Consider the following 23,907-nt stretch of genomic DNA (forward strand, 5'->3'; position numbering starts at 1 on the left):
CTTCTTGAATCTAATTACTGATTTTACTCCCATGCCACCTTCAATGGAGTAGTTAGTGGGGGTGATATTTGTGGCCCTACCGTGTTGTTTGGTCAGATGCCCATTTCAATGTGGCTGAACCACTGTGGGCACAGCCAGCAGAACAGTGGACAGCCAGCAGATCTTCTTAAACACAAATAGTTATATTGTGAATCCCTTATGATCTTTTTCTTTTTATAACCTGAGCCACAATCCTAGAAAACATACTGAAAATAGAACTGTTGATATGCAGCTGAGAGAAGACCCTGGGAGCACATTCATTCATTCCTATGCTGCACTTCTGTTCTATGAGCAAAGAGGGGTATTATGATCTGTGATGGGGCTGTGATTTTATGAGGATGAGACAATGTAGAAAGGCAGCACAGCACAGGGACGGAGAGAGAGAGAGAGCATGAGAGCTGGTGTCTGGTGGCTGGTATCAACTCATGCTAGAAGACACATGTACCTGGGAAAGTTACTTAACCCCTTTGTCCCTGGTTCCCTGTTCTGCGGCATGAGGCCTATTTACTAGTATTCCCTTACGAAGCTTAATATAAGACAGTCCAGACAGCGCCTGGAGAAAATGACCGGTGCTGCGTAAGTGCTACATAAGTGTTCCAGCATTAACTGTCTGCAAGAATAAGCAAGGAATACAGGAGTGGCTGCCTCCGGAGAGGAAACTCGAATGGATACAGGGCAGGGGAGGGTGCAAGGTGACATTTCAGCCCTCACATGGGCATGATGCTTTACAGCTCATAGAGAGTATCTGTCATCATTTCCTGTCATCCCCCATCATCCTCATGGGTTATGCAGGGTAGGTGCTGTGACCCCTGTTTTGTGATTCATGGCTCTAAACTGTAGAGATTTTAAATGATGCCTGGAGTCACAAGGCTGATGACAGATCTGAGATAGGAAAGTAGTTGTTTCCTTGGGGACAGAGATCCCTGAACAACCCCTACCGCCTCCCCTGAGTCCTCCAGATCATGTGCTGGACTTCTGAACCAAGGGCTAGCCTCCCTCCATTCCCCAAATTTTCCTGCCCCAAAGTTGCTGTCAGGACATAGAAGGTGCTGGAGCCAAGAGAAGGGCACATGCCTCCACCCAAACGTTTCAATCTCTGACCCAAAAGCTATGATATTTTCCTGAAAGGAAGTCCCTTAACAGGTCAGGGGGAAAATCGCTCCTCCTCCCACGTCATCACACATCAGCTGCCTCAAGGCAGACCGACGGTGTGACCAGTGCGCTGCTTGACTCCTATGTGGCCCAGAGCCCAGGATTTTCCAAGCCAACTTGCACATATAACTCCTCTCTAATGAATCAGCTTGGCCTTCAAGAACCAACCCTGGATGAACCACTAGCTAATGAGGAAAGTGACCTGATGGACTGGTGCTTTGCTGGTTTAATAGATGAAGCTGACATGTCCTCCACTGTCTTCTGACCACTGATCTGAGCAATAGTCTGAGCAGGCAGAGCCTACACTCTGAGTGTGCACTTCCCGCTCCCCAAACTCTGAAGTCTCTGTAGACTCCTCACCCTTCTCTAGACCTTGCAGTTGCAGGGAGAGAGTTTCTTCCCTCTGCCACCAAATGTTCATTCCACCAACCCAATGGCATTGTCCCTTCTCAACACTGCCCCAGGCAGCACCCAAACACCCAGTAATCCTGTTCACATCAACCAATGGAAATCACTCCATGAAATCCCAGTTTCCTTCCTTTATAAAAACTCTGTGGATTTATAGACCGCTGATGTTTGGTTTTGGATCTTGACATCTACGTTCAGAAGAGTTAACCTGTGATTTCCCTTTACTGTGATGTCTATTGCTAGGTGGCATCCAAATTCTCCTGATCTGATGAAAGCAGTGTAGGTGTGTTCCCTCTGCATATGTTCTCTGGAAGAGGATGTCGGAGAGTGGCATCACTTCTAAAACACTTTGTAGAAATCAGAGGAAACGATCTGTGCCTGAGTTTGTTTTGTAGAAAAAAATAGTTTTACATTTGTTTTTTAATTGATGTTTACTTTACATATTGTAAAGTCCCCAAATCTTAAATGTCTAGCTTTATGGTTTCCTGTAATATAAATGCATCTGTTGCCAACACCAATTTGACACACAGAGCATCTCCAGGACCCTGGCAGCCTCCTATAGAAGGACTTAAGAATAATATCTAACTTATTAGGTTACATGAATAAAATCATCTACTCCATGTATAGTCTAGGCACAACGATTACACATAATTAGCTCAGAAAGAGTGTGGCAGCGTCCTTGGAAGGTAGTTATGTTGCCTGTATGTACTATTACCACCACCCTGTCTCCGCTTTTGTGGCCGCATGCATCAGCGGTCACCCCAGTGTTTGGTTGGTTTTCCTGCGGTGCCAACAAGGAAGTTAGGGAAGCAACGGAGAACATGTGCACTCGTTTGCTTTACCATTTTCATCCCAAGCGCCCTGCACTCACATTTCCTCTTCCTGTTCTTCTTTGCCCCAATTTGCTTTGTCTTTTCCTTCTTTTGAGTCCATTACAAAAAAATTTGTTAACAGCTGAAAGGAAGACAAGAATCAGGCATAACCAGAGCCGCCCAGGGCAGGTAGCCATTAAGTGGAGGATGCTGAGAGCAGATCCAGAATTCCCGGGGCCCCTCCAGCAGGGACCCTTCCGACTCCCAGCCCAGCTCCTGGCTGGGGCCATTCAGGGCTGCGCAGCAGGAGTCCGTGGTACAGACCCAGCGTAAGGGGCCAGAGCAACACTAAGAATGTGAATGAGGTAGGCTGCAGGAGGTTTGATAGACATTGATCCAAGGACCTTAAGTGCCTGTATGAGACCACATACTACAGGATGAGAATTATAAAGAGGGAATGGGGGAAGAGCTACAAAGAGGAGCTTATAGATAGCAAAAACAAAGTGAAAAGAGATGAAAGAGGAAATAAATTGCATGCACAGTTTTGCTCCCTGCATGTAATCCTGTGCATGGATAATTGTAGGAGTGGGGAGGAGGAAGCCTTGGGAAAGGACGGGGACAGTCAGGGTTGGGGTGAGAACTTGGACCCACTGCTCCTGGCAGGATAAAGGCCGACCTGGGGATGACTCTGTCTTCACCTCTGCAATGAGGGAATGGGTCTCTGTGATCTGCAACATATTTTTTCCAGCCTTCAAATTTCATAACTGTGACCATGAATGAACTCCTGTGTCATCTTGTCCTTACAAGAAGGCAGTCACTGTCTGCATGCATTTCTGTGTGTGATGTTGCCTTCCTCAGTACTCATGACTCAGTACTCCCCTTCCACTTCTCTCCACTATTTAGTGTTCATCGTCCTTCTCCGTGTCAGCCTCTACCAGCCATGTTATTTTAAAATATGGGGACACCGGAGGAATGATCATGGGTACACTGCCACCCTCCCTCATCAATCAATTGATCAATTAACCAATCCATCCAAACCCAGGGGGCACCTGTAATGGGACTGGGGTTTTGTTGGGCCCTATGGGAGAGAATGGCAATGAGTTCCACATACTACCTGTCCTGTGCCTGGGGTAATTGCAGTTACTTGAAGATCGTTCTCAAAAAATCCCATAGGTTTCCTAGCCCCCTAGAGAGCATGAACATGAAATCAGAAGTAAGCTAACTTGTCTAAATTCCCTTAGTCTATACGTGGGGCAACAGGGGCTCTACAGCTGATGCGATCACATAAACAGACACTACCTGCCACAGTTTGCCCTGAACCTTGGAAGGACTGGGAGGGTGGGCTTTGGGCAGGCCTGGGGTAGGCATGACCAAGGTGTGGGGGGCAGGGCCAATGTGTGGCTGAGGCAGTGGGTTCTGAGAGGAGCACTGACTCCCTGCCCTGCTGCCCAGAGAGAGGTCGTGTCCTGTGGTCAATGCCAGGTCACCGGGTCAGCAGGGCTGTAAAAGCGGGTGTGTGAAATAGGCCCAGCAGCTCCTCATACAGTCCTCTAGAATCCCTGCCGGCCATGGAGGGTCTCCAGGGCAGCTGCACATGGGCCTCTTTCAGATGGAAGCACATTCACAGTTCAGACTTGGGTGAGGTATGGAGGCTGGGATGAGCTAAAGCACATTGGAGCATATGCATAATTCCAGAGGAAAGATTCTTCAACTCACCTAGCTATGGAAGTGGCCTTTAAGGAGGAGCAAACAGGACAGGAACATAATGTTACTAGTCCTGTACGTTAAAAGGGAGAGAGTTGACCTCTCATCTACCTCCTGGCTCATGCTAGAACTTTGTATCCAGATTCAAGTGTCTGTTGGGTCGCACCAGATTACATCCATCAAGGTTAATAACAAGAAAGATACCAAAATCCCAAGAGGTGCTAATGAAACAGAACCTAAGCTTTGACATCTGGCAGTGGGAAAGAGAAGGAAGTACAGGTTTCATGGGAAAGAATTCTTTTTTTTTTTAAAGATTTTATTTATTTATTCAACAGACATAGAGACAGCCAGCGAGAGAGGGAACACAAGCAGGGGGAGTGGGAGAGGAAGAAGCAGGCTCATAGCGGAGCAGCCTGATGTGGGGCTCGATCCCATAACGCCGGGATCACGCCCTGAGCCGAAGGCAGACGCTTAACCGCTGTGCCACCCAGGCGCCCCCATGGGAAAGAATTTTTAAATAGGAAAGCAAAAATGATTGCAAACACAGCACACCTGATGCCTATGGACTCCATTCCTCTTACTAATATGTCATTAAAATATGAAATGAACAAATTAGACTTGTACATATATTTCCCTACCCTTTCTGCTTTCTTATCCACCTTCCTCAGTCTCCAGAGCAGCAGGTGCAACCCAACTGTACCCGGAACCCTCTTGCATTGCTTCCTACCTGAGTGTTGTTCCCTACCTGGAGAGTCATCCTCCTCACTACTGGAATCTTGAATGCTCTCCACAAGAAAATCTATAGACACCCAAATATGATATATAGAAACACATCAATTAGAGGGGCTCACCCTTTCCTCCTCCTCTAGTTGAGGTTGTGTGGGTCATACGGCATCAACCTGATATTTCCTGTGGGTTCTCAGAAGTTCTCTATACTTGGTGGAGTCAGAGCCCTTCAACAAGAATTGATCACAGTTACAAACCTTCGAATGAGACAGAGATGCTGAATGAATCAGCTTTCACACTCTCAGTTCTACAGGCACATTGCAGCTCTTACCTCCAAACTTACCACCTGAGATTCAAATTAGTATGCGCACATTTGAAATGTGGCTAGTGTGAGTGAGCAATGTGGTGTTATTTTAATTCGCTGAATGTTGGTGTAAAATTAATTATAAGCAGACACATGTGGCTAGAGGCTAGCACCCTGGAGAGCACAGTTCTAGAATCCAAAGATGAAAAAGAGGTCACTTGCCCTCCGCTGGTTGTTTCTTGGTTGTAGTTTGCTGGCCTGATCTGATCATTCATGTATAGGCATTTCTGGGCTCGTGCACACATGACGGGCACAACTTAAGACTCTGGGACACTAAACAGTAAGGTCAACCACCAGGTCCTAGAGGAAGCGACCTACAGAAATCCCAATGTCACTGCATAGAAACAAACAAACAAACCCTAAAATATATATGGAACCACAAAGGACCCCTAATAACCAAAACAATCTTGAGAATGAAGAACAAAGATGGAATCCCCCCACTTCCTGACTTTAAAGCATATTACAAAGCTACGGTAATCCAACAGAATGGTACTAGCATAAAAACAGGCCGGTAGACCAGTGGAACAGAGCAGAGAGCCCCCAAATAAACTCACACGTACATAGATAAATGATCTGTGACAAGGGTGCCAAGATTGCACAATGGGGAAAGTAAAGGAGGCACGGAGTGAACACTGACACTCCCTAACCCAGCTGTTTAGGAGATTTGCAACAAGGGTGATGGGCACCAAGCTAAAAGCCAAGTTTTACTTTAAATTCCTATTTGCCACTGTATCTTGGGTATGGACTTACAGGATTTGAGCATTTCTCATGGTATGGTGATGTCATAAATCACATTAAATTATCTTCCTGATTCTTAACTGCTCTGGGCCATGTACAAGCAATGACCTCAGCTATGACAGATGTTGGCCTACACTGTCCTACATGGGGCCTCTTAGCTCTCAGAATCAGTGGACTGACCAGGAGCATGTGGACTTTCTATGTGACTTTCACTCTAATGACTATGTCAGAGCTGGCTGTTAAATCCATCTATAGTTGTTCTGGGTTATGTGACCACTGAGGCCACCTTATAACGTGGTCAGTGTTTGGGAAATGTGTACACTTTAGTACTTTGGGAGTGTACACGGATGCTGAAACCCCCCTGCTCTGTGACTAATGATCCCGTAGCTGAGTGATAAGTGCAGATCAGTAGCACAGAGCATCAGCAATGGGGACACAGGCCTAGGTCCACACTTTGACTTTCCTACTCAGGAGGTCAAGACCTGGGACAGTCTTTTCTGCTCTATCTCCGAGGAAGGGAACATTCAACAAACTTCCAGGCACAGTTGTGGTGATGGAGGAATTCGGGATTGTATGAGTAGCTAGGGAGGAGGACTGGCTCTTCTCCTTCCTCCCACATACAATAGCTGATGACGCTTTAAGATTCCTTAGTTCAGGAATGAATATGAGAGTCTATATCTTTTACGTTACTGTAGGAAGTAAAAGAACAAACCACACTCTTGGGCTCTAAAAGAAAAAAGGGCTTTAATATAATAATATTTGAATTTACCACTTACTATTTAAGAGAATAAATATTGCCCCCCGTCAAATAACTAAATAGATGGGAGGAAGGGGTGTGGAACACATGGGGCGCATGCACCGCAAATCCCCAGCTGCTGAGGAATCCCTGCAGGGCCACTGGACACTTGCTCAGCCCTGAGGTTGACTGCGGCTAGTTCTTCTCCTTCTTGAGTGCTGCTGACCAGCTAGGACCGGGGCTCCAGCTGGCAGGACAGGGTGTAGCTAAGGACAGAGGGATACCTGTGAGTTGCCCAAGAGCTTCCATTCAAGAGTCCCTGCCAGTGTTTGCCCACAGCTGGAGTCAGGCGCCCCGGCAACAAGGCCTGAGGCTGCCCAGGGAAGGAGGATCCCAGGAGTGGCCAGCAGAAAGAGTCCACCCCGAACCTCACCGACCCAGATCCTGATGGGCCTCACCTCTCAGCCTCGCTGAGCGACTCCATAGCCTGGAACCAGGCCTGAAAAGGATCCTCGGGCTCTAGGGTGTAATTCTCAGCAGCCACCTGGAGCAGCACGATGTCCGTCATGACTTGGTATTCCTGAGCAGAGAGAGAAGCACAGGATGTATAGGGAGCCTTGGTGGGGGGGGAGCGGGAGCTGCAGGGTCTGGTGAGGGTTGAGCAGCAGGACCGGGCACCCATCCCAGGTCCTGGCACACATGGCCACCCTCCTGCCTAGAGATTGATCCGGTCTCCACCTGTTCTCAGAGGTGAATATCAGTAGCCTCTCCTCCGGGAAGTTCTCCTGGATGCCATGCGTCTGTCCCCATCTCCTAATGGGATGGGTCTTGCACTGCTTTCTTCTCAAGGGATCCCAGGAAATGTGAGGTGGAGGGGATGGAGCCAAGCAATGTTCTTCCCAGGGACATCTCTGAGGCCCACTCCCTACCCTTCCCTGCGGGAAGCGCCACATATGCTCACCTTATTTCTTTTGTGGTCGTTGATCTCATTCCCGTGGAAAGCAGACAAAGTCCATCAGAATGAGGCCCCTGGTTCTTAGGAGCACTTGATTCCCATCCCTTCTCATGCTGCACCATGGCCAGGACCCGTGAGGGGGCCGTGCATACACAGATAGCGGGCCTGGGATGTAGGCCAGGCTCTGGGGTCCAGAGAAAGGAGGACATGGGGCAGATGGACTGGCTACAGGTCGGGACCCTGCAGCACCACCCTCTCGGAAGACAGTGGGGGAGGCCGAAGCCTCAGGCAGGAAGGGGCTGCTGCGGCTACTGAGGTGCTTGCTGACGTGGAGGGTCCTGACTTCATTCTCCCTCCACGGGCAAACTCACCGGGGGAGGCTGAGGTCCAGTCAGACAGACCTAATGCAGCCCTGCCTTCAGGAAGCTCTGCTGCTTCACCAGTCTTCGGCACCGGGAGCCGTGGCCTAACTGCAGCCTCACCTCGCTCATCCCTGAGATGGGCAACAGCCCCCAGGCTCACAGGGTAGCCGTGAGGCTGTCATGAGGGGAGGTTTGCCGAGTCCTGAGAGCTCAGGGCTCAGTACAGGGGCGCTCTGCTCCCAAACCTCCGGATTCTGGTCCCTCCCCCACAATCCTCAGGCTCACCCACCTCCAGATAGTCCTCCATTGCAATATCCAGCATCACCAGTTCAGTGAGGAAAGTGCCAAGTTAGGGGACAACACCCTGTGTCATGAGGGGGAGGGTTGGGATGAGTCCCTGCTCTCTGGTGCCCACAGGGACCCTCCCCTGAAAATGCTGCAGCCTCCTCGCCCACCCCAGTTTCCCACATGGAGCAGCCTAGGACCCTTAGCAGTCTCCCCTCAATTCCCTTTCCCCTCACCCTCCAAGAACGTCATACTCTTCCTAATCACCTCCAGGGCCTGCTTTTAGAAAATCACAGGGTATATAGCCCTGGGCTCCTCCCCATTCCGAAACCCATTCTGGATCCAGCTTTCTAGACCCTCCTGCTGGTCACTTTGAAACAAGAATTTTAGAAGCAACAGGAAGTGGAGCTGGAGTTGAAGTCCCACCTGTACTGATTTGGAGGCTTCCAGCCCTCAGGGAGAAGCCCCTCTCCTCTGACTTTGGAGGCCCTGGGTCTCAGGCACACTCACTTTCTTCTGCAGCCTCTTCTTCTAGGCTCTCCGGAGGGCCATCACCAGGGTGGCAGATTTATTAGATGGTTGCTCCTGTAGGGCCAAGGACAAGATCCTTGAGACCGTAATACCCTCAGTCCACTTGCCCCCACCATCTTTTAATTCAGACCCTAGATATCTGACTTAAGTCAGCTGATAACTGATAAACATTATCCTTAAGCATGCCATGTGTGATTCTAGACAAATCTCAGCTCCAACATTCACTCTATGTGTGACCCTGAGCTTGAAGTCTGGCCTCCCTGAGCCTGTTTTCTCATCAGGAAAAGTGAGAATTCTACCTACCTCCCATCGTCTCCTGAGGACTCAGTATCGTATTACTATCATTATTGTTGTGGCCCTCAACCCATCCCATCCCCATCACTGAGCAGAGCCCTGTCCTCTGGGCTTTCAAGGTTTGTACAGGTGTCCATCTGGACTAGCTGTTGACACAGAGAGACAGGGTGTCTAGGCTAGGGAATCTGGTTGAGCAGCACCTGGTTGTTCCACCCCCAACGGAATCTTCACCCCAGCCTGTCACCACATTCATGCCAAAGGCTTCCCCTCTCCAAGGAATGCTTCAGGCCATTCCCTATTTCATCCATGCAGGACCCTGTTCCCTCACACCCTTCTTCTCTTTCCAGACCTGCACCTTCCATGCTACCTTGATGACTAGTTTCCTGCTCTGTGGGTTGTCTTCAGTGCCCAGCTTTTTAAAGTTTTGAAAGCACTTCCTGAATAGAGGGAAAGGAGGCAGGACGATTGGAGGAATAATGTGGCAGGGTTGAGTGCAAGTCCCTTTTATTTGAGAACCCCAAAGTGTCAAATTGGCTGGATAACAGTTTTCTCTGGGTTCCTCTGAGCACTAAGGTCTTTGTAGGACATGGGAGAGAGCTCTGATGTAGGTCATCCTATGACTCCATTCCCATATTAATTGAGCAGCTCTGTTTTGGTCAATTTTGGTTTCAATTGGGCAGAGTTTAGTGGTTGTAAAGTAAACACATGAAAATATTTATTCAGCTCAGCCTTGTGGGGGAACATTTAGGAAAACTGATTTCTAAAGCAGGAGACATGGTGGCCTATTCTCCAGGGAGGCTGAGAGACCTGCCTGCCAGCCCAGGTCCTGTAGTCAGGGATTGCTGCTTCCCAGGAGGTCCAAGCTGGCTGAGGGGGAAGAGGACAGGCCTCTGGGAGATCCCTCATCTATCCTGGTCCGTCCATGCAGAGAGACCGTCTCACCTGGAAACTTTCTCCCATGTCTTCTTGAGGTGGTATATTGAGACAGTCTGCAGAGCCGAGACGATGGCATTCAGGGAGTAGTAGTTCTGCAGGATTTGACAGGCCTGGGGAGGGAAGAGAATGAGCTATCACGTGGGTAGTGGAGGCTGATTTTCTCTAGAGCTTCAGTCACCCTCAGTTTAAATCACTCCTCCTGGATGAAGCAGATGTCCAGGGACCTGCCGAAGGGCACATATAAGGCCCAAAGAGTCCCACTGCTGGGAGACGAAGGATTTTACCTCACTCCAAGGAAGAAGTCAAGGAGGAACTGAGCATCCCAACATTGGGCCATGCAAGTCACAGTCAGCCTCTGGAAGGAAGAGCCTAGGGACTGCACAGTCCCTAGGGCAAAGACCAGGGCCTTCCACCCTGACACCCGATCAAGGGAAGAGCAGTGCCCGAGACTCAGGAGAGCACCTCGGCTGGGCTTCCCATTGCGTACCTTGGCCACCTTGATCCAGTGCTCCACCACCATGGCCCTGTCCCGGGCTGTCATGCTTGGGTTGCCAAGGCAGGTGGTGATGACACACTCGGACACACCGTTGAACTGGGCGACAGTGGCCCAGACTGTGGGTGCCAGGTGCTCACTGCCAGGCTTGTTGTGCTTGGACCAGACAGAGCCCAGGCACTGATGGGGCAGCAGCTTCTTGAACAGCTCCTAGAGAACAGGGGGACCTTGGTTCACCCAGCCATTTCCCATGCAAGACTCATGTCCTACGTAGGGGTCACAGGTCAGAGCTGGACCTCAGGGAGCTGAGAATCTGGCCTGAGCCTGGTTGGAGTCCCTGGATTTCACTCTATTCTTTTTCACTGAGGGGCCCAGGACAGGACAGCCCAGGAGCAAATAGAGACAAGGGAAGGAAGGAGGGCATTTGCATCCTGATCATCTTCACAAACTCCAAGCTCCACGCTGCTGTTCAAGGTGGCTCCTCCCAAGGGGGACTCTTCCCCTCCAACTATTCATCCCTCTGGTTCTACTCCCCTCTCAGATGCACATTCTCACATGATAGCTACAACCACAGGTTTATCTATCTGCCCTGCACTTAAGTACACATCAGATACCTAGTAATTGCTGAGGGTACTCAGCCTCCAAAACAAGTGGGTGGGCGACCCATGGACTTGACTGAACACAGGGAGCTGCCCTCCTCCACCCACGGGACCAGGGCCTGCCCATTGGTCTCTCCATTCTGGCTCATTTCTTCTCCCTAGTACCTCCGTATCAGTGCTTATCAGGGTCTCTCGCTACAGTCCGCAGCTGGACAGTGAAAGCTTGGGGCTAAGCGCCTTGACGGGTTGACAGGGTTGGGAAGTGGTGGAGCTGAGATTTGGTCCCAGACCATAGGAGTCCACATCAGGGAAAGGCAGGTGTGAGGCAGCCGAGAGCAGAAGAAATGCTTGTCCCTGCCCCACCCTGAGAGCCTAACTGCTCACCGCATCCATATATGTGAGTTGCTCTGTCACAAGCCTGGAAGGGAAGTCCAGGTCAGGGTTCTCCTCACGCAGCTGGTTCTTTGGGGTGACACAGCAGGAACCATCTGGGGTCACAGTGGGCTCTATGTCTATTGTCAGAGCTGGAGTGAAAATTCCTGGGAAAGCTGATGGTCCAGCTGACTGCAGCTCAGCACCCGGCACACATGGAGAAGATGGGAGCAAGTGTTCCAGTTCTGCAACAGCTGATGGAGGGGAGGCTGGCTCTGACACTGCAGGTGATGGTCGATGCAGAGCTGGGGTTGCCTCTAGCTCCATAGAAGGCCCTTTTTCTGGCTCTGCAACTGGAAGGAGCCCTGGAGCTGGCACTGGAGCAGGTTAAAGAGAAAGGTTCATCCACATCACTGACTTTCCATGTGCCTTTCCAAAAACAGGACATATACCATGGCCTTAAGGAGGGCACGTATTGCATGGTGCACTGGGTGTTATACGCAAGTAATGAATCATGGAACTTTACATCAAAAACTTGGGATGTACTGTATGGTGACTAACATAACATAATAAGAAAATATAAAAAAAATATATCCAATGAATATCCAATCCATGAGCCCCATTCCAGATAGCCTTCCCAAACTGCAATCTCCTTTACCCTCTGCCTCTACGGGCTCCAGAAGTTCCCGCTGCAGCAGGAGAATGGGGGCATGGTTTCTCAGGTCCCAGTCATGGCACTTCAGATGTACAGAGCTCCCCCCCCCCCTTTACCTCAAGTCATATGTGGAGCACAGTCAGAGGCCTGGCCTTTCATTCCACATGCTACTCCCACAGCATCATTCTTTCTGTGTGGGTCCCAGAAGATGGCCCCAGGCCACTTCCAACCCCTCTGTAGCTGTCTTTGCAGTGGTTTGCTCATCCAGAAAACCTGAATGAGTGGTTTTTCCACTTACACTCTTCACGGCCATAGGTCTAGTCTACTCCGTCTTCCATGCAGACCAGTATCAGGGCTTAAGTTTGAGGCAGATTTGTGAGTGGTCTGCTCACCACACCTTCTATTCTTGGCCCCAGTTGTGGTCAGCAGAGGTGGATATGGAAAGGGGCAGGCAGAGCAAGATGAGACCATCAAAGGGGTGGATGTTTTAGGCACCAACTCAGCCCAGATTGTGCTCTGCTTCCCAGAGGGCTTGAAGGCCCATCCATAGCTCTTTTTGACTCATTTGCTTCTTCAGGAAGCCCCCCAAATTCAGCCCTCCCATGGAAACCAAGAGATCTGTGAGATCTATGGCTCTGAAAGTCCCTCCCCAGCCACAACCCCTGTATCTCCCACCCTGCTCTGTGGAGGCAGCAGTCTTTCCTTCTGGACCCAAAGACCATGTTTTTACTTGTTATAGTCCATCATAATGGTACAAACACGGGTGGATCTAGTCACACCTAGAGTAGGCCGTGAAGATGTCACATCTAATGAACTATGGACATGGGTGCTTATGATGTGTAGAGTGACTATCTGACCCTCTGACTAAAATTGAGACCCAGACATTGTATCTACTTTGTCGACTGAGTTATCTTAGTGACTGGAAAGTGCCTGCATTACTACATGCCTAATACATATTATTGAATGAATGACTCCTAACCAGTACTTTCCAAATACTGAGTGGACCTTGGGCTGCTCTGCCTGCCCCCAGTGACTCCCTAATCTGGTCACATAAAGGACCAGTGCCAGGACCAACTAGATGGAATCTCAGAAGTCCTTTGCAAACAGGAAAACTATGAGCTTTCCATTTGCTTTTGTAAACCCAGAAGGGCCACAGGCCTGTGAGGTTGAGGTTGAGAGCTTCTTCACTGGAGAGCGAGAACTACTAAACATGAAGATGCCCAGCATGTTCAGCAGCCTTTTCTACAGAGCCAGGCCCCAGATAAGCCCGTGCCGTGTTTTCTCCCATGATTTCCTACAGTAACCCTATGAGATTCAGCCTCTTACCACCCCATTTTTCAGAAGAGGAAAGTGAAGCTCAGAGAGGTACAGTGACATTCCCAAGACATACAGCTAGTAGGTGGGAGTCTCACTCCTGTGCTGTGCCTGGGGTGGGCATTCAGCTGTTGAACTGCTGGCCCAGGACCTGTTGGGGTGAAGTGAACACATGGTATTATGCAGAAAATTGTGATATTTGATATGTTTATATCTGGGAAGAATGGTACCAGGGAGCGTACGAAATGCTCCACTGTGCCTTCTCTGAGCATCAGCATCGTGCAGGCCTCGTCCAGGGACAGGATTAATTCTTTTTCCCCACCAGAAAGATGGGGGGGGGGAGTGCAGGGTACTCAGCTTCAACTCCATGAACCACCAGGAAGATCAGAGTCTGGCGTTCAGACCAGAGACTCCCAACGCTTCGGGAACTTGTGCAAGAAAAGGGACTTGAAGGCCCGCCCAGAAAAGGGCTCTAGGCTTAAAGGTGCAATTGGCTTTAGGGGTGAAATGATAAACCATTGTTCCCTTTAACCCATTTTGTTAGTTGAGCAACAATAGCATTTCTCTCTTTTAATAGCCTTTATTAAGAACTCTATGCCTTTAAGTCATCGGTAAACATCCCTACTGCAGACAGGAGAAAGCAGAAGCTTAGCATCTCCAACGCTGCTTGAGATCATAGACGTTGGGCCTGAGAACTGTCCAGAGCATGGAATGCATGGCATTCCTCCCATGCTGATGAGGCCTGGTCTGTTCCTGACATGGGGAGAAAGGTTCAGGGGAAACCACCCTCCTTGGCAGGCCACAGGGCAGCCAATTGTTTCTAGTGTGGGTTCTGGCCTTGCCCTGATCATCTGTGGGTCCTGAGATAGGACATGAATTTGGACCCATTCTCACCCCAGACCAGCACTGGATGTTGTTGGTGGCCTGATGCACCTGCTGCTTGTCAAAGGAGATGAAGTAGCTGAACCCTTGGAGCAGCTCATCAAAGATGTCCTGGGTGGAACTCTGAAAAGATAGAGCCAGCTACCTGGGCCAGGAGGCATCAGAGGCCTTCCACCCAATCTGTGGTTCTATGTTCTGGCAGATCTAGCAGCTAAAAATGTTTGTTAAGACACTTAAGTGTTCCTTGCAGCATTGCTGAAATGGCAACAGAATTGAATCATGTCAAGTTCCACCAGCCTTGAAAGGCTGAATTACTGTGGCTGACGACCTCCTTTACGGAGGTCCAAAAAGACATATAAGGACACAGCTTGTGACCTGGTGGACCTACAATGATTTGATGTACTCTGAGAAATGACGCGTTATAGAGAAACATATAGAATGACTTCATCCCACCGTTCCTTTTATGTTCAATCACCCTATTGAGTGTGAGGATTTATAAGGCCTTGGACAAGTTCTCCAAGGACAGTGGAGCTGGGTTCTACACAGGATACCTGGGTGAGTAGGGAAAATAATAAAAACAGTACAAAGACACTCATGGCTTCGGGAAAAGTAAAATAAAACACAACAAAACAAAATAACCTACGCCCCTAAACTGCAAAAAAACATTAATTATATTCTCTACCATTCCCATATATGTGAAGAGTCTTCCTACCTTATCCCATAGCTGGTGGTGGAGGTGTAGATGTTGGGATTACTTTGTGGTTGGGCTTGAGGGACACTCATGTGGAAACACTATAGGAGGGCCCTAGGTTTGTCCCCATATTTGTGTGGGGGCCCTGGGTGTGGAGAACCCTCTTCCCATTCTCACCTCAGGCAGCACTGATCCTGGGTGGTCTGGTGCACCTGACACTTGTCTAGGGAGTTGGAATAGTTAAAGTCACAGACCAGCTCATCAATGATCTCCTGGGTGCAGCTCCGAAAATGCAGTGCCCCATATATATGGGGCCAAGAGACATTAGTGGCCTCACGGGACATTGCCACAAGGGGCCACCCGCATTAGAAATCGTGTTCTCCAGTTAAGGCTAAGAGGAGCAGCAGAAAAGACATCCAACAAAGAGGAAGCCAGATGAAACCCTAGGGCTCATGATTAACATACAGGTGGTTGAGCTTGGTCCCCAGCACTCAGCTTCTCATCCTGCCTGCTATGACCTGGGGTGTGAACATGAAAGATGGGCCAGGTTCCAACACCTGGCACCTTGCTTCTGCCCAGGAAGGGCATCCTTCCTCTGCCCCCTCCTCTACACACACATACACATACACACACACACTTAGTGAGGGGCAAGAGGTGTGGGCCTGCTGAAGTAGGATCACTGTTGTTGCCTGCTCTCCAGTGGGCTGCTCTGAGCTGCCCTGTGTTACCTGTTGGTGTCTCCTGCCACATGTCCAGAGGGCTCGGAAAAGCGGGCTGAGACGACGACTACAATGATGTGAAAGTCTTTCTCTCTGGACTTTCTGGGCCAAAGCCCCTGAAAGTAGGAATACAGCAACAGAACATCTTGTTCTCTTGAACGTCTCGAGTCAAGTGAGCTGGAAAGCAGGCTTTCTTTGAATGGATGTGCCTGGTTACCAGAGTTCTAAGTTCAATTGGGGCCTATCACCAAGGAAGTGAGGTCGCTTCTTCAAGATTCCAGTACCTTGGCCTCTGCCGTCTCTTGGCAATGAACTGTTTACTTTTCTCCCCCATGTCATCTCCTTAACTGTACACTATGAGCCAACAATGCCATAGCCACCACTCTCTGGAAATGTAACCAGGGTCTGAGGTTTCAGGAGACAGAACTGAATTCAGACCTTTTTTCTTTGTTTTCCCAGTTCTGAGTCCTAAATCATTGTGTCTCTCACATATTCCCCACTTTCCCAAGCTGCTTAGTGGGGATCAGGCTAGAATCCACTTCTTAGAGACATCATCAGGTGTATGTGGATAATGTAACATGGGTGGGGTGGTCCCCTGTGTATCTGAAGCACAATTTTCAGGATGGAAGAATTACAAGAAGGGGTGGGACTTGGCATGGAGGGCCGCTCAACAGAGGCCTGGGTTCCAACAATGTAATATTGGAACACTTTCCCACTTGGCCTTGTGTAAATGTGGGCACTATGATGGGGTGGAAATGAACGAAGAAGCAGATATTGCTGTCCTCTGTAGTTAAACTGTTCAATTGTTTCCCATTATATTTAGAATGAGACCCAGTTGCCTCATTTTTTTAAAATTTTTAAAAAAGATTTTATTTATTTATTTGACAGAGAGAGACGGCCAGCGAGAGAGGGAACACAAGCAGGGGGAGTGGGAGAGGAAGAAGCAGGCTCCTAGAGGAGGAGCCTGATGTGGGGCTCGATCCCATAACGCCAGGATCACGCCCTGAGCCGAAGACAGACGCTTAAGGACTGCGCTACCCAGGCGCCCCAGTTGCCTCATTTTTGTCTATGAGGGGCGCAGCCTTCACAGTGGCTCCCACCGATCCAGACTTGTGGTATAGGCATCACTCTCTACCCATTAGGTGGTTAGTTACTGGCTTCTGACCAATAGGATGCAGCCAATGTGATGAAATGTGATGTCTAAGTTTCAATTGCAAAGAGTTTCTAACTTCCTAGTTACTTTTCTTGTGTTCTGCGTCTCACTCCCTTTCCCTTTTTCTTCTTGATCTCTGAACCAAAAATCGAGCACAGATATTTTGAACTGCCATGTGTAGAAGCACACATGGCAGAGAACCTGGCCTGTGCCAAGGCCAGAAGACACAAAGGAACTCAGATTCTGAGTCCAAACAGCTTCCCGAATCATGTCAGCCAACTTGGGAGAAAATCCTCTGCCAGTCTAGCCTCAGTCACTGCTACAGCCTCTGACACACCTTGAGCCTGGGGAACTATGCTTATTTGTGCCTGGACTCCTCACCCACAAAAACTGTGAGAAATTAAATATATACATTTTAAGATTCAGGCTACTGGGGCAAGGCAGTAACATAGGAACAATAGATAAGTAACAGTCTCCCAGGCCTCAGCACCTCTCCCTGCCTTCCTCCCTCCCCTCTGCTCTCCTCCTAGTGTCCCTCCAGCCACGGGGGCTGCCTTTTTCACCTCCTCTGGCCAAACCAGCTCTGTTAGTGAGTGTCTGCAACAGCGGTCCCTTCTTTCTGACACACCGCACACAGACTTGTGCAGGTCTAGCTCCCTTTTGTCAATCTGTTTTCAGCAATGTCACCCTCAGTGAGGCCTTTCATATTTTCCTATCCAATGACTCCCCAGCCTTCCTTCATTACATACTTCAGTCGTCGTATATAGCACTTGCTCTTTTCTTTCACGTCTTTGGTTTGTGCTTTGTCCATCTCTAGACTGTGAGCCCCTAAAAGCAGGGAGCTCTTGGTATTTTCAGCTCTCCTCATGGGTCCACCAAGGTACCTGGCATAGGGGAGTGCTTAGGGTATAGTTACTGAATGAATAACTGAGAAGATCTTGGAGCCCACCTCCCCTTTTAACAAGCTAGACTGTAGGGAGAAGCGCAACTAAAAGTTTCGAGCTGTTTCTGGGCAAGGGGACAACCACAATGGCCTCTGCCTGACTCTTCCTTCTCCAGTATCTCCAGCAGAACTGATGAGGCACCACGGACAAGGAAGCACCCTGCATCACGTTCTCTGTCTCTAGTGGTACAGCCCCAGGCAGGCACACCACCAAAGAAAGGGGTGCTTTTATCTGGGTGTCCTCAAGGCAGTGGCTTTCCAGAGTCAGAGTGGCAAAGGAGCAGGATCTCCAGGCTCCAAGAGCAGAATAAGGGACCACAGAAACCTCCCTTTCCTCCTTTTTCTGTCCACTCCCATGGTGTCCTCTTTACTATTCCAGCACCCTCACCTCAGCCAGAAGAGTGATTCTGCACCCACCCTTGTATGTCCAAACGAGGACCCTGAAGGTCTAATGGAGACTGGTCTTGCCCCTGGACCCCAGAGACAGTGTTCAGTGCTCTGGCACTTTCCCAGAGAACATAAACAAATGATAAGCAGGTATGCGCAAGCCCAAAGCGCAATGACCTATCACATCAATTGGAACAGCTGTCATAACAACGACAAGAGACAACAAATGCTGGTGAGGATGTGGAGCAAAGGAGCCTATGCGCACTGGCGCCGGCACTGTGCAAAACAGTATGGAGTGTCCTCAACACACTGAACACAGAACCACGGTATGTGCAACAGCTCCACGTCTGGGAACATTCCATAGAAAACAAAGGAATATGTCTAAGAAATACCTGCACTTCCATGTGCAAGAAGCTTTATTTACCATAGCTGAGACAAGGAAAACATCAGTGCCCATTAGTGGTGAATGGATAAAGAAGTGTTACCTACATAATGGAATATTAATCAGCCATAAGAAAAGGAAATCCTGCTAAGTGTGATAACAGTTTTGGACTTAGAGGCATTATGCCAAGTGAAACAAGTGAGACAGAGAAAGGCAAACACTATACATGTGTAGGTATAGATATATATAGGGAGATAGATACTATATAGATGATAGATACATAGACATTTTCCCCTTTTATGTGGAATCTAAAACAAAGAAAAGAAAAGGCGGAAAACTAATTCAGAAGAACAGATCAGATTAAAGTAACAAGAAACAGAGGGGAGGGCGGGGGCAGGGATTGAGTGAATGGTGAAAATACAAACTTCCAGTTTTAAGATAAATAACAGGGATTTACAGTACAACATGATGACTGCAGTTGATACCGCTCTATGGTTTGAGAGGTGTTAAGAGAGTAAATTCTGAGAGTTCTTATCACATAATACCTTACACATACACAGTGTGTCAATTATATACAGTGATCAATTATATCAATAAAACTGGGCAAAAAATATTTTAATATTCATAATGGGCATCAGGAAAGTTGACTTGGTAAAAATAATGACACATAAGCAAAATGTAAAACAGCAGAACCCAGTCAGTAGACTATGAAATGGATAAAAAATCCAAGCCATTTGCATAAAAAATTGATTCTGATTTTTAAAATCAGTGAATTAAAGTTAAAGTAGATAAAATAGAATTTTAAATTGTGCTACATTTTTAAAAATTGATCAAGGAATAAAATGTCTTATTAAATTAACTCTGAAAATACCGTTTTGAAAAAATTTTCATGTTTTGGAAGATTCTGATTTTAAGCTTTTAAGTGGGCACAGAATGAGAACATTTTGTTGGATCAAAGTTGTCTCCAGGAAAATGGGTGAGACAAAATAGCAGCACCAAAATGGCAAGACTAAATTGTCCTGTGTTCATTTCTCTGTATTTGCAGTTTTTAAAGAAAAAATATTTTTATTGACGTACAATACACATAATCAAAAATCTACCATCTACCGTCTACAAATCTACCATTTATAGGTTTATATTTCATTAAGTACATTAAGTTCATGGAATACATTTTAAATGTATTAAATGCATTAGTACCCTTTCTACAACCTCCGTCTAACCCAACTTCACATCTCATTTCATCTTGTGAAACTAAAACTCTACACCATGAATCAGAAACTTACCATTACTGCCTCATTCCAGCCCTTGGCAAACACCATTCTACTTTCTGTCTTTATGAATCTACTTTGGGTAGGTCCCAAAAGTGGAGTCAAAGCTTGCATTTTTATGAATGCACTTAATGTAAAAGTTCACCCATGTTGTGGCATATGTCAGTGTTTTCTTCCTCTTCTGAGATATTATTCATTCTTATTCCATCGTGTGTATAAACAACATCTGTTTCTCCTTGGACAGATAGTGGATTGTTTTCATGGTTTAGTTATTATGACTAATGATGGCATGAAAATGTATGTTCAGACAGATCTTCAAGACCATGGTGTCAATTAATTTGGGTATATACCCCAAAAGCAGAATTACTGGAACACAGGGTAAGTCTAATTTTAATTTTTTTTAAGAACTACCATACTGATTTCACAACTATGCTCAAATATTCCTACCACACACAATGAACAAGGTTTTAATTTCTCCATATCTTTGCCAACACTTGTTCTTTTCTTTTCTTCTAATTCTTTGTGTGTGTGTGTGTGTGTGTGTGTGTGTGGAAGAGTCATCTTGATGAAAAATGCTATTTCATTGCTTTTTTAAATGTGGATTTCTGGGGCATCTGGGTGGCTTAGCCATTAAGCATCTGCCTTCGGCTCAGGTCATGATCCCAGGGTCCTGGGATCAAGCCCCGCTTCAGGCTCCCTGCTCAGTGGGAAGCCTGCTTCTCCCTCTCACACTCCCCTTGCTTGTGTTCCCTCTCTCGCTGTCTCTGTCAAATAAATATTTTTTAAAATAAGTAAATAAAATAAAATGTGGATTTCCCTAAAAATTAGTGAGTCAAGTATCTTTTCAAATTCCTTTTCATGTGCGTGTCTTTGAGGATGTGTGTATTCACATTTTTTTGCACATTGACACATTACATTTGGTTTGGTTTTTGTTGCTGAGTTTATGTGTTCTCTGTATATTCCGGATATTGAGCCCCTTTCAGACACATGGTTTGCACTACGGTCTCCCGTCTTGTGGATTGTGTTTTTACCTCAGTGATAATGTCTTTTAAGTTGTTTCTATTTTGATCTTCTGCTTAGATGATCTGTCCATTGTTGTGAGTGAAGTCGTGAAGTCTCCCACCATTAACGTATTTTATAGATAAGTTTTTTTACTTTGGTTATTAATTGGTTTATATAATTGACTGCTCCCACATTGGAAGCATAGAAATTTATAATTTTTAAGTCTTCTTGCTGGATAGGCCCTTTAAGTATGATACGGTGTCCCCCTACATCTCTTACTACAGCCGTTAGTTTAAAATCTAATCTGTTTGATATGAAGATTGCTACCCCAGCTTTCTTTTGAGGTACATTAGTGTGGTAAATTGTTCTTCATCCCTTCACTTTCAATCTGGAGGGGCTTTAGGTTCAAACCGAGTCTACTGTAGACAACATACGGATAGGTCTTACTTTTAAAATCCAATCTTCTACTGTTTGTCTTCTTATTGGAACATTCAGAGCATTTACATTCAGAATATGTATTGAAAGCTATGAATTTAGTGCCATTGTATTTAAAATCCCTGTTTCTGTAGATTGTCTCTGTTACTTTCTGGTCTGTTACCCTCGGGATCTGTTCGCCTGCAGTATCCCCCTTATTATTTCTTGTAGGGATGGCTTGGTGGTCATATGTTCTTTCAGTTTGTCTATCCTGGAAACTCTTTATCTCTCCTTCCATTCTGAATGATAGCATTGCTAAATAAGGTACTCGGCTCCATTTTCTTCTCATTTATTACCCTGCCCTTTCTCGCCTGCCAGGTTTCTGTGGACAGGTCTGATGTTATTCTGATGTTCCTCCCTCCGTATGTAAGAAATCCCTTCCCTCTAGCTACTCTCTGCATAGCTTCCTTGGTTTTAGGATTTGCAAGCTTCACTATTATATGTCGTGGTGTTGAACTATTTTTATTGATTTGAGGAGGAGTCCTCTCTGCCTCTTGGACGTGAATGCATGCTTCTTTCCCCAGATTTGGGAAGTTCTCAGCCATGATTTGATCAAATATACCTTCCAGACCGCCTTCTTTGTCCTAATGATCCTGATATTGGTTCTTTCCAATGTACCATTAAATTCTCTAAGTCTCTCTTCATGTGTTGTGGGTTGTTTTTCTCTATTTTCTTCAATTTCCTTCCTTTCCATCAGCCCATCTTCTAGATCACTTATTATCTTTGCTGCCTCACTGACCCTGGCTGTCAGAGCGTCCAATTCAGCCTGCATCGCATGCATAGCATTTTTAAGTTCAGCCTGATTAGATCTCATTTCTGCCCTTATATATTACATATTGTCATTAATGCTTTTTCCTACCCTAGCTATTGATTTTATGATTGCTATCCTGAATGCTACCTCTGACATCATGCTTATATCCTTAAAATTAGTTCTGTGGCAGAGGACATGGTCTCCGGTTCTTTTCTTTGTTGAGAGTTCTCCTTCTAGTCATTCTATTGAGGGATGGTTGAGCGAATACACAGAGTCCAAAATATCAACCACAAACCAAGGAAGACGCACTCTAGAAAATACTCCAAGTGGTCGGAAGCTACCACAGATACTCAAACAAAGCCACGATTATCCTAAACAGTCATTACAGTGGGGCAGAGAGACTATAAGCACTCAGGGTGGACAAGGCGGGGTGATCTGTCTGTTCCTGATTGATTTTTGGTCTCTGTCTTAGAAGACACCATGTCCCAAAATTGCAAACAATCTGGAACTTATATATATAACATATACATTTCACATACATAACAAAATGGAGTAGTGTGAAAAGGATTGGTATGAGGTATAAAAAGTATAAAAGGTAGATATGAAAATATAAAAACCCACTTCAAATCATAAATTGGGAAATAACAGTATTTGAGATGGTAACAAGGTAAAAAAAATTAAATAAATGTAAAATTTTAGCTTGAAGTATAAATGAGTCTTGAGGGAACACCTGGACCTCAATATATTAGTTTCCCCTGGCGCTGGAGTTTTGCAGTCCTGTAGGAAATAAGCGTGTCACTTACCTGTTCTTCCGGTCTGTCTTCTGGGGGAGGGGCCTGCTGCTTGGCTGTTCAGGCTGCTCTGCCTGGTTGGCCTTTCACCACCCCTTGTCAGGGGGTTGGGTTTAACGTGAGGAGGTTGTCCGTGTGGCTTTGTTCCCTGGCAGATTTCCATGCCTCCTTAGAGGGGCAGAGGAAATACGGCTGTGCAGAAAACTCTGGCCTAGGGCAGCAAGATCACGGTCACCTTTCTTCAATGAAACTTCCAGGTCAAAACATCTCCACTTGGAAAAAAACCTGTCAGCCAAGAATGCTTTATTTGGAAAAGCTGTCCTTCAGAAATAAAGGAGAGATAAAGACTTTTCCAAACAAAGAAAAGCTAAATGAGTTCCTCACTACTAGACCTGCCGTAAGAGAAGAATTAACACCTGTACTACTTAAACTCTTCCAAAAATATCAACATAAGAGGAATACACACAAACACATTTTAAGAGGCCAGTATCACCATGATACCAAAACCAAATAAAAAGACTACAAGAAAAGAAAATTATATACTAGTGTCCCCGATGAATATAGATGAAAAAATTCTCTTTAAGTATTAACAGACTGAATTCAGCAGCATCTTAAAGGACCATATACCACGATCAACCGGGATTTGTCCAGGGGGTGCAAGGATGGTTCAACATATGCAAATCAATCACTGTGTGACACATCACATTAATAGAATGAAAGATAAAAATCATATGAATATCTCAATAGATACAGAAAAAGCATTTGACATGCATTTGACAAAGTACAACATGCATTCATGATAAAAATCCTCAACAAATTGGATCGTGAAGAAACGTACCTCAACACAATAAAGGCCACATACGGCAAACCCACAGCTAACATCATACTCATTGGTGAAAGACTGAAAATTTGTCATGTAAGATGGGGAACAAGACAAGGGTGCCCACTCTCAACACTCCTATTCAATACAGTACTCGAAGTCCTAGCAG

At 46.7% G+C, this 23,907-nt stretch overlaps 1 protein-coding gene across 19 annotated transcripts in view; it reads right to left on the reverse strand.

The window, feature by feature from the left end:
• LOC125281391 (focal adhesion kinase 1-like) overlaps positions 1–23,907 on the reverse strand; it is a 353,460-nt gene that overhangs the window by 282,074 nt on the left and 47,479 nt on the right. For 2 of the 19 annotated variants that reach the window (XM_057312771.1, XM_057312770.1), the window contains 10 exons: positions 22,931–23,203; positions 13,552–13,626; positions 11,519–11,883; positions 10,530–10,745; positions 10,049–10,152; positions 8,708–8,866; positions 8,286–8,360; positions 7,418–8,171; positions 7,138–7,259; positions 4,967–5,539 (listed from right to left, as the gene is read on the reverse strand). In XM_057312771.1, the coding sequence (XP_057168754.1) occupies positions 8,833–8,866; positions 10,049–10,152; positions 10,530–10,745; positions 11,519–11,883; positions 13,552–13,626; positions 22,931–23,081 (945 nt within the window). In that variant the 5' untranslated portion in view covers positions 23,082–23,203 and the 3' untranslated portion in view covers positions 4,967–5,539; positions 7,138–7,259; positions 7,418–8,171; positions 8,286–8,360; positions 8,708–8,832. Of the gene's footprint in view, positions 1–4,860; positions 4,915–4,966; positions 5,540–6,664; positions 6,946–7,137; positions 8,361–8,707; positions 8,867–10,048; positions 10,153–10,529; positions 10,746–11,518; positions 11,884–13,551; positions 13,627–22,930; positions 23,204–23,907 lie in introns of those variants that run through there. The other 17 variants (XM_057312779.1, XM_057312778.1, XM_057312773.1 and 14 more) reach the window with 16 other exon arrangements.

The sequence above is a fragment of the Ursus arctos genome, unplaced genomic scaffold, assembly GCF_023065955.2.
Source record: "Ursus arctos isolate Adak ecotype North America unplaced genomic scaffold, UrsArc2.0 scaffold_16, whole genome shotgun sequence".
In the NCBI taxonomy this organism is placed as follows: Eukaryota; Metazoa; Chordata; class Mammalia; order Carnivora; family Ursidae; genus Ursus; species Ursus arctos.